General features: G+C 41.0%; 2 protein-coding genes across 6 annotated transcripts in view; one reads left to right on the top strand and one right to left on the bottom strand.

The window, feature by feature from the left end:
• Nucleotides 1-100: 100 nt before the first annotated feature.
• Nucleotides 101-12,731, top strand: MEAK7 (MTOR associated protein, eak-7 homolog). Of its 4 annotated transcripts, none has more exons than XM_074881331.1 (9): nt 101-225; nt 542-638; nt 1,833-2,009; nt 4,857-5,087; nt 5,816-5,960; nt 6,589-7,029; nt 8,309-8,427; nt 9,633-9,812; nt 10,808-12,731. In XM_074881331.1, exons 3-9 carry the CDS (start codon nt 1,842-1,844, stop codon nt 10,934-10,936), a joined length of 1,413 nt encoding a protein of 470 aa, XP_074737432.1. In that variant the 5' UTR covers nt 101-225; nt 542-638; nt 1,833-1,841; the 3' UTR covers nt 10,937-12,731. The 4 variants fall into 4 exon arrangements, with proteins under 4 accessions (XP_074737432.1, XP_074737435.1, XP_074737434.1 ...); XM_074881333.1 differs by having other exon boundaries at nt 107-236; XM_074881334.1 differs by lacking the exon at nt 542-638 and having other exon boundaries at nt 103-225.
• A 1,298-nt stretch (nt 12,732-14,029) lies between these two features.
• ATP2C2 (ATPase secretory pathway Ca2+ transporting 2) overlaps nt 14,030-19,055 on the bottom strand; it is a 28,984-nt gene continuing 23,958 nt past the window's right edge. For both annotated transcript variants that reach the window (XM_074881329.1, XM_074881330.1), the window contains exons 19-27: nt 18,917-19,014; nt 18,786-18,836; nt 18,132-18,298; nt 17,408-17,476; nt 17,209-17,325; nt 16,365-16,512; nt 15,671-15,766; nt 15,226-15,367; nt 14,030-14,527 (exon numbers count right to left, since the gene is read on the bottom strand). In XM_074881329.1, coding sequence (XP_074737430.1) covers nt 14,415-14,527; nt 15,226-15,367; nt 15,671-15,766; nt 16,365-16,512; nt 17,209-17,325; nt 17,408-17,476; nt 18,132-18,298; nt 18,786-18,836; nt 18,917-19,014 — 1,001 coding nt within the window. In that variant the 3' untranslated portion in view covers nt 14,030-14,414. The remainder of the gene's footprint in view (nt 14,528-15,225; nt 15,368-15,670; nt 15,767-16,364; nt 16,513-17,208; nt 17,326-17,407; nt 17,477-18,131; nt 18,299-18,785; nt 18,837-18,916; nt 19,015-19,055) is intronic.

Raw genomic sequence — 19,055 nt, 5'->3', positions numbered from 1 at the left:
ACCGGCCCCTCCCCGCCGCCTCCCGAGAGGCGGCCCCGCGCGGCGCCATCCCCCGCCGCGGCCCCGCGCCCGCCCCCGCCGCGCTCCGCCCCAGCCGGGCGGCCTTGCAGGCGCCGGGTGGCGCCGGCCCCGTCTGCCGGGGCCTCTGTCCAACTCCAGGGGCCGATCCAGGGGGGCGGAGAGGGGCCGCCGGTGCCCCGCCGGTGCCCCGCCGGTGCCCCGCCGGTGCCCTGCCGGTAAGCAGAGAAGTGGGCCCGCTGCGCCGCCCCGCACCGGGGCGGGGGTCTCCCGCCTCAGGCCCTGCCTCGTCGCCGGAGTGGGGCGGGGGGACACGCCAGGACTGATGCCGGCCGGGTGGGGAGGGGTGGACTACGCCTACCGGGAAATAAACCGGCCAAAGGGCAAACCGCGAAGCCTCTTGCCCGGCCCTGTCACGGCGGGAACCTCCCCCGGCTTATGCTTCCCCGGCCTGAGGGAGAAGGGTCGAGGGTCCCTTTCCTCCTGCGCTTAAATTACAGTGTCTTCACGGTTTGTCTTCCAGGTTACAGCCGTTTCCATTAGCCCTCTGGTGTTTACCCCACGATCGACATTTTCCTCCCAGGCAAGCTAGGCTTTTGGGCCTGTACTGTTCAGTGAAGGTAAAGAAGCCCTGCCCAGCCTCTTATGTACAGTTTTTTATCAAAGCCAGCATCAGTTAACGACAGAAAGATTGCATTAGGCTAAACAAAGAGTCCTTCTGAGGCCACTGAAGGGCTGTCTGACAGGCTTGTCTGCAAAAAGAGATGTCGGCAGAACTGGGAATCCCAAACCAAAAGTGAGGTGCCAGAAAGGACGTGGAATTTGTGGAAGGAAAACCACAGTTCTGCTTCTCATCTTTTTTATGTTGTCACCCCAGGAGTGTGTCTACACCAGACATTTACAGTGGTGACTGTCATTGTGGTCATGGTGGAATTTGGGATTTTAGGCCCTGCTGTGGCACTGTTAGGTCTGTGTCATGCTGCTCCAGGCAGAAAGCCGGAGCATGTGGCCCAGACAACACTAAAAAAATTAGTCTCTGTAATGCAGGTGTATCCTGGGACAGTGAGAGAAACGATAGTTGTATCATTAAATGTGTAAACCAACCAAACAAAAATATCCCAAACCAAACCCCGTCCCAGCCAACCTTAATTCTGTGGGTACCAGCTCTCAACAGTTTATTGACTTCATATGAATCCATGGGTTTTTGATAGGTCTAGAGTTGTCTTTCCAAATGTTTTTCTTACTGTGGTTTTTGGCAGCTTTTTGAATGATTTTTGTATTGCGTTCTTAGAAAAAACGTTCTCATGTCATCTTCAGAGACTTTACTGTGATTCTGTTTTAGTGCCACATATTACTGTCAGATACAGCTTCAGTCCATTAATGCATTAGAAAGATGCATAATCTGTGTAAATAATCCATAATCAGGCTATTCCCTTCATGTTATTGATGTATTCCAGTTGACAGACTCATGATCACTTTGTACAGGCTAATTTAATCATTAAATCGTATTGGTTTTTCCATTTGATAAGGTTTGAATGAGGTTTGAATTGGTAGACAGGGTGGTCTTAGCAAAGAGCTGACAGATTGTCATTGTTTAAAGCACAGTTACTGTTCACAGATGTTCTTCAAGTTCATTAAGTCGCAGTGACTACAGAGACTAAACAGTGGTTTTAATAACAGTTTCCTAGAAGGCTAATAATTTGCTCTTCTTCTAAAGCTTGCACTGGTATGTTAGTATGTTTGATATGACTTACATGGCCATTGTGATACCTTTCTGTGTTTACTGTTTGGGTTTTTTTATTGCTTTGTTTCAGATTGAAAAGATGGGAAATGCAGAAAGCAATGCCTATCGGAATCACCTTTCCAGATTTCTCCCTGAGGAGCAGTCTGACATTGATGGAGTATTTGATACTTTATCAGGACTGAGTGGCTCAGCTGGAGCAAAAAATGGCAAAGCTACAAAGAAAACTGTGACTCTGGCAGCACTACAGGCAAGACAATCTATTATTCCTGATATATCAGGGATGTGGTGCATTAAACATAATTCCAGAAATAAACTAAAGATGTGGCAATAGTTACTTTTTAAGGATTGCTCATCTCAATTTTAATTCTTAGTGTTCTGGGGCAGGATGGATATTTAACTTTTTCTTACAGTTTAACATGAGTAGTGACTTTCAGGTTTGTATTTATCTCTGTGCTGTTGGGTCAATTTGCAGCTTTCCTGATTCTGAAGCAAGTCGGGACATATGGAAATATTTTTACAGAAACCTGAAAAATAGGAAGAATATTCTTCCCCCTGGAGTCTATAGTGTGTGATTATTTACAGATTTCTTGAGAAGCTGTCAGAAAGTCAGTTTGTATTTGGTTATATCTTTCTCCCTCAGTTGCATCACATCTGTAATCGTTTCACTTGCATTAAAAGGAGAGAATTCAATTTTGCTTGATTAAGCTGTGGCTCCCTGTTTTAGCTAATTAACATACATTATGCTTTCTGATTAACTTTGCATTCATTTTCTAATCAAGAAAGGAGAGGAAAATGATTCGTTGCAATACTTGATAACTTCAGTTAGGCAGGAACCAAGTGGCCAAATGAATGTAGTATTACAAGTGCATTTTTATATATGTTACACAGTTAATGGAATCAAATTAAAACTCGATGAAAGGAGCAGATTATTTTAATGTATTTAGCAATGTGTCTTCATACAGACCAGCTTTAGCCTTCCTCCAGCCTGGCTGTTAATGAGCTGTCACCAGTTTAGAAACAGCATTGCTGCTGCCCAGCTTTTCAGCCTGTACTGGGTTTGTGTGGCCAGGTTTTGGTCTTGGGGGGGGGCTGCAGTGGTGGCTTCTGTGAGAAGCTGCTAGAAGCTTCCCCCATGTCCAACAGAGCCAAGGCCAGCCGGCTCCAGGATGGACCCGCCACTGGTCAAGGCCGAGTCCATCAGCGATGCTGGTAGTGCCTCTGGGATAATGTATTTAAGAAGGAGAAAAAAAACTGTGCAACTGCAGACAGGAGAGCTCTTCCTAGCTTTGCCCCTATATCAATGTGACGTTTGATGAATGTTTGTCTTTTCCCTTCCTGCCTTTTGTTTGCCAACTTACATCTTTTGAAAGACTGCCAGTAGGTGCCTGATTCCTTAGTGCTGGGACTATTGCAATGCCAGGCCTGCCTTGGAGGTGTCTGCTCATGCCTGAGCTAGATTGATACGCAGCGGATTTGATCTGGCAACAGTCTGGTAACATTGCCGAGGCCCCACGCATAACCTCATGTACTCTGCTTGAGCTCAATACTTTACTAGAGGGAAACTACATGCCTTCTGGACCAGAGCAGGCTGCACTGCGTAGCTTGGAAAGCAGGTAGAGCAGGTATCTCTATACTTTCTTGAAGCCATTTAAAACAAGGATTCTAAACTGTCAGGTGTGAGTTTGCTAGATGTTTATTAACGATTCCCTTTCTACAGTTCTTTCATGCACCCCAGCTCTACTCATTGGAAAAGCTATAAACGTAACAAAACAGCACAACAAAGGTAGTGGTAGGTGGGAAGGGGTAGGGAGTAGGTAGTTAATGCTGCAGTGTGAAGTAAAAAGCCCTTGAGTATAGTGTTTTTAATTATGTTCCCTGCTGCTTGCTCACTTCAGGCTTAGGTAGTAATTTTAGAAAGCCTCTTAAAGACAGCTGTACCCCTGTGACCATCCCTCCCTCAATATGAAGCACTAATGTGCACGACTGTGGCTGCGAGTTCTGCTTCTACTGAAATCAATGGGAGTTTTACCACTGACGTCAGCAAAAGCAGGGTAGAGCTTGGCATATTGGATCTCACCCTGTATACACAGCAACAACCATTAACAGCGAATAGGAACGGCCCTGCTGGCTTCGGTAGGAGTGGTGTTGAGCCAGCAATAGCTTGGTAATAGCAGCTCCACTGAGTAGAGCTGGAGTGCTTTTACGCAGGTGGAGCTCCAGTGATTGCAGCATAGTCCCCACTGGGCTACACCCCTCTAGATGAGTCAAGTCAGGGGTTCAGCGTGTTAAGCACGGTGCTTTGCGCAGTGAAGACACTGTGTAATCATGTCCTAGTGTATGGATGCATTTTTGATGATTTATTTTTAAACCATGTAATTATCTTGAACACTGTGAAAGTTTCTTGAATCCCGAGTCAGATCTTTCCCACTGTGTTGTGATGTAAGATGATGTATAGCAGTTAGATTCCAATTCAAATGCAATTCATGCAATTTAGATGAATAAGTTTTGATTTTGACTGTCTTAACATCAGGGGTGGCTTCTAAAAATCAGGTGATCTGAAATTTTTTCCATGCTTGAATTAGATGTTACTATGCAGAGGAAAACTCAGAATTGTTTCTACGTGTGCATGTAGGGTTAAACACAGTGCGTGCATTGTCTTACGACCAAAACTGAGATATGGAAAAAAATTATTTTTTCTTTGGTTTTAAGTGTCACTATCAAAAGCAGAGTTAAACCACAATTTTAAATGTTGGACTGGCAGAGTTGTAAACCTTAACACCAGTTATCATATAGAAATCCTTTGCTAATATCCTGTTAACACTATACAGTGTTAGTTTTTTAAAGCCCATGGCATTTGTAGAAAGCCAGGATCAACTTAAATCACTAAATAATACTGGAAAGGAGATACTATAAAAACAGATTTTTTTTTTTTTCTCTCGGAAAACCAGTCCTTTGACAAAAGTTCGTTGCTGATAGTAGATACTTGGTATTGAAATCCTTCATTCATAGTGGTATACCTCAGCACAGATTAGCTGGAATATATCAGTTATTCTTCATTTGTAAAATATGTTCTTTGCTATTTTTCTCACTGTAGGCGTATATGCGGGAGCCGTTACCAGAGCAAATGACTGTTCGGTTATACAATGGAATGAAAAGTATTGACCTGACTGGGAAGTCATCTGGGCTGAGTGAACAGATTGCCAAGGAGCAGTTTGTAATTTTTATGTCAAACCTTTTAAAAGGGAATGCAGATGAGAAGATTACCATAATAATGAGAATGATTTCCAAGGCAGAAGGGCCTGTGAAGGGCAAACAAATCCAAGAGGTAAACAGGCAGTTAAATGTGTGTTGGGGTAGGTAATTTGAAGGTAATCTTTAGAGCACAAGATTCAGAACAGCGATTCCTGATTTTTGTATTTTTTTTAATCTCTTTACCTCTAACTTGCTGATCTGGGACAAACAGTGTAGGCAAAGCAGGTTATGTGAGGTGACCGTTTCAGCTGCAGCCTTTCCACACTGACTTCCCTACTTTGAGAACCAGGATCTGGATTTTGCACTGGTTGTTTTGTCTGATGGTTCACAGGCTCATGCTGAAGAGTGCAGAGACTGGCTGTATTTAAGAGCCAGCAAGGGTTATGGTGTGGCTGGTGCTTCTGGGAACTGAGCAAAATGCTTTCTAGAGCTTTAGTTGCAGAATAGATGTGTGAATCAAATACGTAGCTTGAAAGGTGGAAGAATGGGATCTCACAAAACAGCAAGTCATTAGCAGCTCCCACCACTGCAAAATTGGACCTCCCCTCCCTCTTTCAATGCATGTTTTATGGAGATGCTTTGTGTAGTAACATCTACAAAATGTCTTGAAAAAGGATACTTTTCAAGACCTATGACACTGAAATAGCATTTCTGTTATTTCTGACTCATCAGGAGAAGAGATGTTTCTGCCATTGGGATTACAGCATCAGTACTACTTGACTTTATTTTCAGAAAGTCCTTTGATGCTCTTGGCAATTTTATTTAAGAAATGCCAAAATGGTGATGTTTTAACCTTTTAAGTTCACAGAGGATCTGATCATGTCTGTAGTCCATGTGCTGAGCTACAGGAAGGAACTGAAAGGTTGGAATTTGGAGAACACTAGGGATTCTGCAAGTGGAGTAAAGGCTCTGGCTTCTCAGCTGCTATCAGAATTGAAGCTTGCAGGTAAGCAGCACCGATGTAGTATAGCCCAGAACGGCACAGAGCTCATGTGGTCACTGATCTCACAAGATGTTTTCTCTTCAGGTCACATCTTTGAATTTAAATGGCAAGACCAGTATTTCAACCCTAGACTTAGGAATTTTATTTGTTTACCTTACTGTCTTTCTCCCCTAAATTCAGGAGAGCTTTGATTTGAGGTCCCAGATTAAGTGGACGTGCAAAACTATTTGTCATGGAACATATCTGTTTTACATACCTGACTTGCAGGTGACAGGCATTTAGATGTATGTGCATCTATTTACGACTATATGTCCTTTTATAAAGTGCAGGTTTATCTTTGCACTGTTGTAATAATAGATTTTTCTGTCTTGCGAGAACATCTCCTGAGTTGTAACTTGGAGTCCATGTTTCTTACCCATGACAGCCCAACCAATGGATGTCCCAAACAAATGTTTCTCAGCTCTGTGGATGCATCTGCTTAATGTCGTTGACACTTTACTGTCGCTGGCTCCTTTCATATGTGGTTTCATGTCCATTAAAATAGTGGAATACTGTGTTTACACTTAAAAATCAACTGATTATTTTCCAGACTGGGAGTCTTACTACTGTTCCTGTGTCTCTTATTATTTAGATGGGACAAAACCTGTGGGTCCTCAGCTGATGGAGACAAATTTTGATCGAAGTGTCATTGAGGATTGGGTGTACCGAGTTCCACAGATCTCAATTTTTCTCAGTGTTGTTATCAGGCAAGGCCTCCATGTTCTGCATTCTCTCCCAGACCAAACCAAAGACATACTCAACCTGGTTCCAGGCTGCAAAGGCATTAAGAGAAGAGGACTTGTCAGTCTCTTTGACATTCCAGCCATCATATACATCAACTCCCATCTGCCTGCAGAGCTACAGCACAAGTGGCAGCTTTTATTTTCTTCCAGGCTTCACGGAGAAAGCTTTTCACAGTTTTGTGGGCATATAGTGAACAAAGGTCCTTGCATAGTGATCTTACAGGACTTAGATGGTTATATCTTTGGTGGGTTTGCATCTCACTCCTGGGAGGTGAAGCCACAGTTTCAAGGTAAATTCACTTTTGTTTTTCTAGTATCTCATGGCTCAGGTAAACGTTGCCTATTCTGTACAGGTACAAGAATCCTGTCCACTTAATGGATACTGTCATTTTACTTTCATGACACACAGTATTTCTTATACTTCCAAGCATATTTTCCTGTGTCAAAAATAACACTAATCTTTGAAAAATATAAAATACATGCTAAGTTATTCCTGCTTTGTACCCAGACAGGCATATTACTGATTAATGTTTATAGTTTGTCTGTTATTTGATAAGGCTTAAAATTGCAGGACTTATTGATCATGGAACAAGTTTTCTTTTCAGTGAAATCTATCAACCCTGTAGCTGCATAGGTTGAAAATGAAATGAAAACGAAGGAAATAGAGCATAGAGGATGAATTAGCGTTTAAATAAGGTGTCCAGCAGATGGCAATCTTCCATCTCAGAACAGCTGAGCCAAACAGCGGGTTGAGCCCCCTGTTGCCATTTGTGCACGCTGTCTTTGTATTCCTTCTAAAATCCAGCAGCAAAAGAGTCCTTTGGGCAAGCTAAACTTTTTGTTCCCTTGAAACGTCTGGGGAGAAGAGGGATTTTTTGTAACTCTTTGGAAAGAACTTCTGTAATGTTTTTCTGAAAAAAAAATTACAGACTGGATCTTTCGTCCTGCTGGGAATCCTCATTTTTGCTACATTAAAAACACAGTTCCTATATTTAATTAGTATTTGATAATTACCACGTCAGTCAGTTAACATAACGTTATGTTATATTGATTTCACAACACTTTCCTTGTATTTTTCCCTCATAGAATAACACATGTAGCATACTAGACAATCACACCACACGTCCCTCTGAATACCAGACTGGGCTTAATGAAAATTGTACTCTAAATCATTGATCCTAAACTGATCTATATATCAACATAGTCAGAACTAAGGCTGTCTGCACTCATGTCAGTTTGTACCAGTGTAGTGGCTGGCCAGTTTTAGATGATACAATTCAAGCCTGTGATAGGTGTACCCTTACATAGTAATGTAATGTACTAGTCATGCCTCTGACTCTGCCCTTGGTCACAGCCGTATAATCACATTGATTTCTGTGATCCTGCACAGAGTTAACTGAGAATAAACAATAGGTCTAGATCTTGATGAGAGATAGGTATTGGCTTTCTGAGATTGCAGCTGCTGGTTTTGATTTATTTAGCTGTACTTCAATATTTTTTTCCTATCCTATTTGTAGGCAAGTTATTGCTTGGCCAGTTGTCTGACCTCAGATGCTTTTCTGTTTACAGGTGACAGCAGATGCTTTCTGTTTTCTGTTTTCCCCTCTCTTGCTGTATACACATACACAGGGTATAATGACCACTACATGTATTTGAACCACGGCCAACAAACAATGCCAAATGGACTTGTAAGTATTAAGAAATGAAATTTGGAAATTGGATTTGTGGCTCATGTTCGGAAGTGTTTCATGTTTTTCTCTTCTTTTACTGTGTGCAGATGTATTTCACTTATTCTCTGAGGAAGTTTTCATCCCTTCTCTGTGCTATTTGTGCCACACTTTTAGTAGGAGGATTTTTTTTTCTTTTTTTGCATTAAAGCATCAGTGTAAAGTGTGAACTATGGATAATGATGGAGAACTACTTACAGTACTGATAGAATCTATACTTGTCTTTACAGTTGATATGCATATTGAAGTACTGAATCAACTAAGATAGAATTTATTTGTGGCTGACCCAAGTAGGTGGGCTTTATGTAGGTTAGCTTAGATTTATGGAGGGTCCGGGAAGAAATCTTTTTGCCAAGTTTGGTTATCACGCAAGCCCTTGTAGCAGTCCTCCCTGTTGTCTGGAAGAATTGACTGCATGTATCCACATCACTGAAGCAGCAGAAGCTAGCTGATCTATGTAACTGAGGATCCTGCCACTGGCTATTCTCACTGCCACACTAACTGCTTTTTAAATTATGGAAGGCTGAGAAAGCCCAACAGAATTAGAGTACAAGAACTGCATGTCGGCTGGTGCTGTTGTGTAACTACAGTGGCAGAAGCTCCTTTTACTCAAGTCCACGAATGAGCTCTCCAGATGCAGAGGAGTTTCTACAGAGCTACAACACATTGCCTATTTTGAAAAGTGCCTTACGGTTTTGCGGCATTATGTGCCCATAACTTTGGGAATTGCAGCAGTCTGGAGTAAATTTGCTTGAAAGAAAGCAAACATCATTAAATTACATTATTTGTTTGTGTAGATACTTTTCTAAATGGAAAAGAGGCAGCAAAACCGAGTGCTTCCACCCTGTTTAAAATGGAACTGTTAGTCAGTAAACAAAAGCCAGTGAGCTAAATTTCTGGCACAAGATGCAGCTGAAGTGCTTGCAGATACTGGTATTCTATAAAGCGTAGAGGGAGGGCAGTATCACTCAGGTGAATTCTTGTTTGTCTTCAGGAATACTGGATGTTGGTACAGAAGCCCAGGTTCACTCAGAATACCTTTTTTCACCTACCCATGGAAGCGTGGCATAAATACTGCAAATTACAATTTATACTCTAGGTTTCATACCTTGCCCAGTCCGTTTTACATGTGCAGCAAGTGCTTAGTGTGGTGCTTTGGTTCACAGGGTATGGGTGGACAACATGGATACTTCGGACTCTGGATAGACAGTGACTATGGGAAGGGACACAGCAAAGCAAAACCTCGATGTACCACCTACAACAGTCCCCAGCTGTCAGCGAAAGAGGATTTTGCACTGGATGCCGTGGAAGTTTGGGCAGTGGGAGACCTCCCTGACGGTGCAGCAGTAGGTGAACCTATGAAATTGTGTCCTGATAGGAATGAGAGATGCGAATGCAAAACTTACAGTTGCAGTTTTCTGATTAAACACTGTCTCTCCACTTTAACTGGCCCTGTGGTGCCATATGTAGTGGAATTATTGAGGGTGCCAACAAGAACAAACATCAGGAGCCATGAGGTGATAGAGTCAGAAGAGCAGTACTTTATTCTGAATTTCAAAAGGCCTTTCTGATATTGAGGAATAGTCTCCAGGAGGAACCTCCTTGGAGGGGGTCAGTAAAACTCAGTGTTTGTAAAAGAGAGAGAAAGCACTGGAAGCTCACAAGTAGAGCCTAATCTATAGTTCAGGAAGAGAACCCAAAAGATTTCTTTAGCAGTAACTTTAAACTTACTATTGTTTTACAGTAAATTTATGTGAACAGATTTATGCTAGTCTTTCTGTACTTAGTTTATTTCTGGGAATGAGTAGGAGGCCTCTTTCCAGTCTCCTCTGTCCCTGTAATTTATTCTTTTATTAAACTGTCTGGTCTGCACAGTTTGGTGATGGTTTTTTTTAAATTTTTATTTCTTTTCTTACTAAATTCATGTGCCCTGTCTGTTCGCTAGACACATAGCTCTAAATGGAAACAGAACAAATTGTTTACGAAAGATGTTGAATGGTACTTGAAGCTCTTCTTTAAAAAAAAAGTTCACATCTGCACTTCAAACTGAGCTCAGGTTAACCAGGATGTTCTGGCTGCTTGTAACCTGAATAAACTTGAAGCAGTTCACTGTCATCTTAGGAAAAGTTTATGACTATTTTGTGTAATGGCAGCAGTAAAAATAATTTGCTGTATCCCAGTGAATCTTAAACGCCTTACTTGGAAAATATGTATGCTTCATTGTGTCAAGCTTGCAAACCACATTACTTGTGGACTTCTGGGTATGTCTCTTTCTTGTAGCTTGATATTGATTCTTTCATAATGACATTTTAAATTGACTATATTTTATTTTGTTTTGAAGACAAAAGGGAAGAAGAGTATCCTGGATGTAGATCCTGAGGCTCAGGCCTTATTAGAAATGGCTGGAAAAACTCGTCAGAGCGCAGGTCTACGAGAACCCATTGAAGAGGATGATGATGATGATTTCTAAAAGAATCACAGTAACATGAAAAACCTTTTTTTTTTTTTTTTTCCCCTGAGTGTTAATGTTCCTTGGACAGGATTTTTTTTCCGCTTTTTTTTCCTTACATTTACCTAATTATCTTGGACGAAGCTTAAGCCTTGTACTTATGCAATATTTAGGTCCAATACAATATCCTGCCTGAAGGGTTTTGTTTGGGAAGGACAGAAAAATTAACTAGGTACTTAATCATTAGACATCTCTAAGTTCTAGCTGAATATGAATTTGCTAGCATTCCCGATAGGTCCTCTCTGCACACAGAATTAAAACCAAAAGAAGTTATTGACAGTAGGGCTTACTGACTTGGAGAATTGATGTGTATTTATGTAAAGACTGTTCAGGACACTGATTAAGGCTCTTATACCTCAACATATTTATTTGCATGCAGTGAAATTAGTGAAGCTTGCAAATCGTAATGATGTCTTACATTGGTAAACATAGAATAATCCATGGGATTCCATATGAAGGATGCTGTTAATTTGCATTGCTCCAGTTAAAGCATTAAACTTCATGTTTTCCAAGTCAGATTTTCAGCAAGTGACTCTATATGGGCTGTAAGATGTCCAGAATGCTACATATACAGCATCCAGTTTTGTAATACTTCACTACACCTTAGTGCATTTCGTTTAAGATGTTTCTGCAGAAATTTGCCTATTGCTTTTTAAACTTAGTAGAACAGACCCGTTGGAGTCATTCAGCCATATTTATCCTAAGAATGGGCCATACCTCCAGCAGAAATGCTCTGGGGAAGGTACCTTCTTCAGTAGCCTCACTTGAGACTGGAGTAAAAGATCAGGCTTTAAAAAGGATTAAGTAAGAAGCGTCCACAGTTAATTGGGAATAGTATCTGCAGATACCTTGTAAAAAGAAAATAAAAATCAGGGTTATGCCTGTAACATGTTTAAAGACGACTGCTGTAAGCTTTATTTCCATATAATGAATCATTACTGTAGTATGGAAAAAAAATGCCCACAGTGTGAAATGTAACTAGTCAGTTGGGGTTTTTTCCTCTGTTTTGTTGGCTGTTCACCAGTCAACACCAGTTTTGTCAGGTCTCTTATACTCAGGGCTTTTTCTGCTTGAATCTGTTCACATCTATCAGTAAATATTAGTCCGACCTTGCTAATTCTATATGTAATTAACTTGTCAAAAATAACTCTGATTTCTACCAGGGACTGTCATTTCTAACTCAGCAAACTGTGTTTGGTTATTAGTATGTATGATTGTCAGTCTTCCTCCTCCTAAAGAAAAGGACTGTAGCAAATCCCTTTTGTCCTAGCATGAGTTCATCTTCCATGCAGCTTAGAGAAAAAAAGTGTTGTAACAGTCTATAAAACTACTGCAATTCCTGATCCTCTGGCTTTCCTTCAAATTCTTTCTCTTAGCATCTTCTTGTATGTGGTCTGGGTTTTTTTCCACCTGATGTTTTTCATAGGGAGCCAGATTTGAATATTCTGAATAATCTACACTTGTGCCTTAATGTAGATCCCGTTTTTTAAAATTTTATTAAACAATATGAATTTAGCCTTGAAAGGAGAGCATGAAGAAATCGTTCCAGCCAGACATCCTAGGACTCAACTCTGCATTTTGTATGCTACCTGCACTAATGATTTGGCATATATGCTGTCTGTTCCACTACGGAGTATGCTGTGAAAGGCCTGAACTAATGTCCTTTTATCTTCTATTTGCTTAAATAAACCAGATGATAGTCTCCCAAGTTTGTAACACATAGAAAAAAATGTGAGCATTAAAACAACTACACTGATACTTTTGTATAATTTTCTTCTCTGTATATTTTAATAAGAATTTTAAATGGTACAAAGTAGGGAGTGCTATATAGACAGCAAGTAAGTACACGATGCTCTCCCTAAGTGTGGTGATGCTGGCTTTTGTTTTAACATTCTCGAACTCCCACTGTAAGTCTTAGAGGTATTCTTCACTTAGGCTCTGACTAAGCATACTAAATACTTGAAGTGGATTGCATACAGGAATGAGAAATAGTTCAATATCTGCAGTTACACATAAAATAGACAACTAGACTTTCTTTTCCTTCCATTACAAGGCAGAGACTTTCCTCTGAGGACTGCAAGGATTTTAAAAAACTTAGTGAGCAGACACCTTTGCAGACTATATCTGGGGAGGGTGAATTACACAAAGCTACTCTTCACTAAAAATATTTCAGTAGCCAGGTTTTCTTTGATTTAAAATAAGTATCAGTATAGCTGGTTCTTTTTAGGCTGTGAATCCAAAATGTAATCCTGTTTAAACATCATCTTGTGAGGATCAGCATAGCATTTTGACCTCTGAAATTGTGGGTTTTTTCAAGTCTGTATCTGAGAGTCTTCATCTTCACTTTGAAGTGAAGGTGTTAAGCTGGGGCAAGAAGAAAACTGACACTATGGCACTTACAGCAAATGTATCAGTGAAGCATTATTTACTAGGACATTACTGATCCAACCAGCAGATGGGGTTATTCAGAATTGTTCTTTAAATGTAAAAGATTGCCCTGGAGGAGACTCAACATTTATTTTTTTTCCTGAACCTAATGATTAAGCAATCTGTGCTTCGTGTTCATGCATCTAAAAATGTCCAGAAAGTGTTTGTCAGCAGTGGGCTTAGCTATGATCTAACCAGCTCTCAATCACTTTCATGCAGCTGTTGATCCCAACTGCAAAGCTGAACATCCCTGCTATGTATGTGAGTCATCTGTGTTCTCATGTGCCTGTGAAAGTGATTCCCTTCCCCATTAAATCCATCCACTCCTGTGCACCAGATAGAATCCCTTCTGCTTTGCTCCTGTTAGTCACACAGGTACAAAAGTACCAGTGCAGTGTCCAGCAAAAGCTGACAGCCAAGGGTTGGCACTTTAGCTCTCTACTCTTTGTTTGACATCTCCTCCCAGTTTCCTTGAGTCTTGCTGACTCATGGCTCGATATCTGGGAATCTAGAAACACAGATTGGCTATAGGAAAAGAAGTGCTAGTGAAGGCAGGTCTTTTCCAGTTCTTCTAATTTAATAGAAAGGGATGGGCCAAATCAAGAGTCTCATTCAGATACTTGTCAGTAACATTTTAAAATGTGGATTTTATTAATAAAAATCATTTTGATTTAAATAAATAAAATTGCAGTTTATGCACAATAGATTTTTCTGTACAGGTGTGAAACTCTGTTACTTTTTCTGGGACTATCACAGCATTCTTGACATATGGATCAATGTTATAAAAATATACCTGATCTTGGTTTAAAACAGGAGCCGCTCCGGAGGTTTCTGTAGACAGCTCAGACAGCTTGGGTAGAGCATGTGGAGGGAACAGACTGGTGTGAGAAGGACTGTCGGTACAGATTCACTCGAGTGTCTTCAGAAGGGATGTGTGGTGTCGGAGAACGGTGCATTTGAATTATCCAGCATCACAGCTCCGTTCCAAGTATATCTTTAGAGGAAGTTTGCATCAGTTAGGACACGCCTTTGTGTGCTTCGGTCGGCAGCAGCGTTTTTCACAGAGTTTGACGAACTCAGACACAATGAAAACTGAGGAAGCCAGTCCAGTGAGAAACAGCAGGTCTGCCGAAAGGAAACAGAGTGGAGATGAACACAGTGACCAGCTGGGCTGCGGGCTGGGCAGGAACCCCCAGTTACGGGCCTTCCTGCAGGAGATATTTGTGCGGGTGTAGCTCTGTAGCCGTCTGGCCCAGCTATGCTTTTGCTAGCTGTACAATTAGAGAAATGACTGCGGTAGGCAAGGAACACCCATGGTTGGTGTAGTCCACTTGATGGGTGGAAATCTCTCCATTAATCATTTGGGATCACTGAACCCTGCTTCTAAAAACATGCCTAACGCAGCAGCAATACCATGTCATGTGGCAGCGTGCGTTTAGACTGATTCAGATGGTAAAATATGCATTGCCTTTCAGCTAGAACACGTTCACCCCGCTTGTTCAAAATGGAGTGACTGCATAATGATCCTAGATAGATTTATGTAGAGAAGTATCATAAAGAGCTCGTGAAAAATTTTGGCATGTCTCCATCTACATGCATTTATGTGCAGTAAATCAAAATTCAAAACCTAGGCTGGGATAATATCATTAAATGCTACTACTATTTGTGTATAGCTATGTGTATGTATAGGTATAGGAGCTGTTGATTGATCTCATCTACCAGCAATCTGTTGGGAGCTATCATGTAACAGTTTGGCAATCATCTTACCTGGCTTTTTAAAGTAGCTTTAATGAAAAAACAACATTATTTATGTTGCAACTTACCTAGCACTCCTAAATTCTCTGTCTGGAAAATCTTTTGTAATGGAGGGACGTATATAACAGCCAGCTGTCCCAAAAATGACCCAAGCACAGAATACAGGAACATGCGGTTTCGAAAAAAGCCGATTTCAAATATCAGCTTTGTCTAGAGAAGGAAAAAAAAAAAACCACAAGAGAAATGTGACACTTCCCAATCTCCTGTTTGTACTTGAATGTCACACCGTTTCTTTGCATGTAAATTCCATTACTTTTTGAAGTTACATGAATGCTAACTGAGGCAGAGCTATGTAGTTGTGAAAGCATAGTTGCAGTTGAACTGTGACGGATAACTTTATTTATAACGATGATAAAAATAATTCTGCTTTAAATTACATTAGAAAACCCTTCCTATGCAAAATACTAGTATTTGAATGTTTATGTTAGTGTTTTGCTGACAGAGCGATCTCACCTGAGAGCGGCATGTCAGGGCATTGAAGAGGTCAAAAAACACAAAACAGGTAAATGTCATTGTTGTGGTTCGAGGAGTTATGCCACTTTTTGGATTCTGAAAGCACAAGTAAAAATTCAGGGGTTAGTTAAGCCTTACAAAAATATGTCAATTCAACAGATGAATTAAATATTTCCTTTAATGACCCCAGTCAGTTCGAAGGATAGTAAACAAAGGAATAAAACTAGTTCTAGCCATTATAGATAGCATTAATTTCTCTCTGCTAATTGTTGAGTTTATGATCTTATCAACCGTGTTTTAAATTCTTAAACTGATGTAGAATTTGAAGAATATTCTAAATTAAGTTACTTAAACTGTTATAGTAACAGTCACTATTTACTAACAGCAATCCATAGTACTAATGTACTTGGTATTTTCTACTTACATGGATGTCTAGAGGTGAAAAGTACCTTAAAGCATTGATATCATAATAAGTAATAGTTTTCCCATTCTAGAGAGGAAGCTCCAAATTTGAGGCAACACAGGAAGGCAGAAGCAGAGCTAGGAGCTGACCCTGGTTTCATAATCCTCTGCCCATACTGATCCTTCCCCACTGGACGTATTTCAGAAAGTCCTTTATATGTACTTCAGAAATTGCCCTTCACTTTGTTCTCCACCCTGATGAAAACAAGATATGATTGCAGATTTGCCTTACCTCCTTCCAGAAGACAAAGAGGGTTCCACTGATGATAATTATAGCTGACATGAAGATTTTCAGGATCAAAGATTTGCTGAGTATAGTATCCGTGATACATCGGGGTGGCTGTTTGATAGTATCCTTGTCAACAGGTTCAACTCCCAAGCTGCCTCAAAGAGAAGCAGAGGGACATGTTTAGCTAATGCAGATAGTCCCAAAACAGTGTTGATAAAACAGGATGGATCTGGAGGATGAAATGCTTTGAAGTACGGCATGAGAGATATCAGTATTCTGGCAGGGTTACGTAAGGCCCCACATTTGTCTGTGACACCTATGACAAAGGCCTTTTTTGTATAACGAGCTGTGAAAATTATCTATTAGACTACCATGGTGCATCATACCGGTATCCCATCCCAGAGGGAGAGCTAGCTGTGAGATTGTGGCCAACGCCTCTTCCACATTGTGAAAGTAGTAATTCTAATCAGCAGCAGTTGTAATTAGCAGTTGGATGAGATTCCCAAGTCATGTGATTCTGGGGCATATACCCTCATACATACCCAATATTCCCTTGCCAGGCAGACCTGCAGGGCTACTATCAGGTGATGCACTCAGGATAACAGACCATTCCTAGTCAAAAAGTGGAATAGCTGTTAAGTGATTCTACCACAGAACAGAAACGTAAAACCTCAAGTCAACCTGAAGTAAATGCTTTTGGAGGGACCAGGAGGGAACAAAAGTACAACTTGTCTTATCTAACCACCAGATGATTGGCTCATTGATAAGAAATCATAACAGCTTGTGTTTCTAAGCCAAATTCAGACATTAAAACCAAGACTATTTTGCTCATTTGACCCTTCCATACCTCTGGGCTGGTGGCCCATCCATGATGATGTTGATCCATAAGATCTGCATAGCATTGAGTGGATTTGGTAGGTTGAGCACTGTTGACAGAGTAATTAGGCTCAAAGCTGAAATGCTCCTGCAAAGCACAGAAGAACATTACTCTGCATGGCCTCACCCAAAAGGTGCTTTCACTGCAATCAAAGAAAACAGGAACTTACGTGCTCAACTGGAACCGGACAAAATTTTTTATGTTGTAAAATATTCCCTTTCCCTCTTCTATTGCATTCCTGGAAGGAGAGGAAAGTTTATTAAATAACTAGTACCCACACTATTTTACATTGAGCTCTCTGTGACACTCAAAACACAAGTTGTCTTCTCTAGCACTTATTTCAGTTGAAATTCAGATCCCAGCTTAGGAGGAGGACATCAATGCAGCTTCTCAGTTAAAATTACTTTATCAGAACTAGTAGATCTGAAAACCTGGTTCAAATGGCCAGGTCTTGGTTCATAAAGCAGGTGTGTGACCTATTTATATCCTCACTCTACTCTGCCTGCTCTGTCCGTTGTTATGAACCAACAGAGCATTGCAAATGATGTCTTTCCTCTGAGCTTCCTGAGTGAGGCAGAGAGCACAAGTTATGATCTAGCCCAGACTTCTAGACGCTTTCAAATCCCTTGTAAGCTACAGCAATGAGAAACCAGGGCTTTCGGATGAAAGGTAGCTTTGTCACCACCACTTGAAACAAAAAAGTCATTGCCATGTATGCAACTGAAAATGAGCCAGACCCACACTAGGTATCTCCACTTACTGCCTGTTGACTTACGTGTCCTGCGTCTTGCGTCATTTCCAGGGCTAGGCACACAACAGGCTTGTTGCAACGGATAGCCAGAAAGTGTCTGAAGTAAGAAAGTGTCTGATAGTAAGAAAGTCACTAAACCTACATTACTGTTGAGAAGTCATCGTCCACGAGAATCATGTTGGCAGCCTCTTTGCTGACGTCTGTACCAGCTCGTCCCATTGCAATCCCGATATCGGCAGATTTAAGGGCCACAGCATCGTTAACACCATCTCCTGTCATTGACACAATGGCGCCAGCCCTCTGCAAAGCCTGTGAGAGTGGAGAGATGAGAGGCTCTGAAGTCAGGAGAAGATAAGTAAATCCTGTTGGCAATCACAGGATTTGCACGTAACATTGAAAGAGCAGAAGTGCTATGTGTCTTTGAGGGTAAAGCAGACTCAGCAGCCCATTGAAGACAAAACTCAGACCAAGAATTAAGAGACTGGATTTTCAGGAGTATGGAGAATCTCACAACGCCAGCAGGAGTTAGAAGAGGGGAGTAAAGTCCTCAGAAATTATTCTTCTGATATTACACTTGCTAATATCTCACTAGTGTCTTTCAAATGGCCCGGGCCAGATCTGTAAGAGAAATGCTAATACCTTCAATGTAAATAGTGTCAGTGCTCTAGCTGGGGTTTTATGGTCCTTTAGTTTGAGCTAATCCTGCCTTGGAAGACCAGATGGTCTAGAGAACTGAGCCCCACCCTTATATGTTGTTTTTGTGAGGCATACAATGGATTTGAGAGGCTCTTAGTACCTTTATGATTTTTAGTTTGTGCTTTGGACTTGTTCTGAAGAAAATGGAAACCTGAAAAACAAAAAATAGAATGTTGTAATTAGATGGATGTTACTGGAAATAGGCCTTGTTTTTGTAATCAAAACCATTACATTTTTGACAGTGGATGATAGCTCTGCCTCTGCCAATTGGTCCAGCTCTTCCCCAGACATGGCTTTCAGCTTCCCATTGCAGAGACCAATATTCTGTCCTGCAAAGAAAAGTCCAAAATGAGATCTGCCCATCAGCTCT

This window comes from Strix uralensis, chromosome 12, assembly GCF_047716275.1.
Source record: "Strix uralensis isolate ZFMK-TIS-50842 chromosome 12, bStrUra1, whole genome shotgun sequence".
Lineage (NCBI taxonomy): Eukaryota > Metazoa > Chordata > Aves > Strigiformes > Strigidae > Strix > Strix uralensis.
Note: the sequence above shows the minus strand (reverse complement) of the source record. Positions and strands in the feature narration are given on the sequence as shown.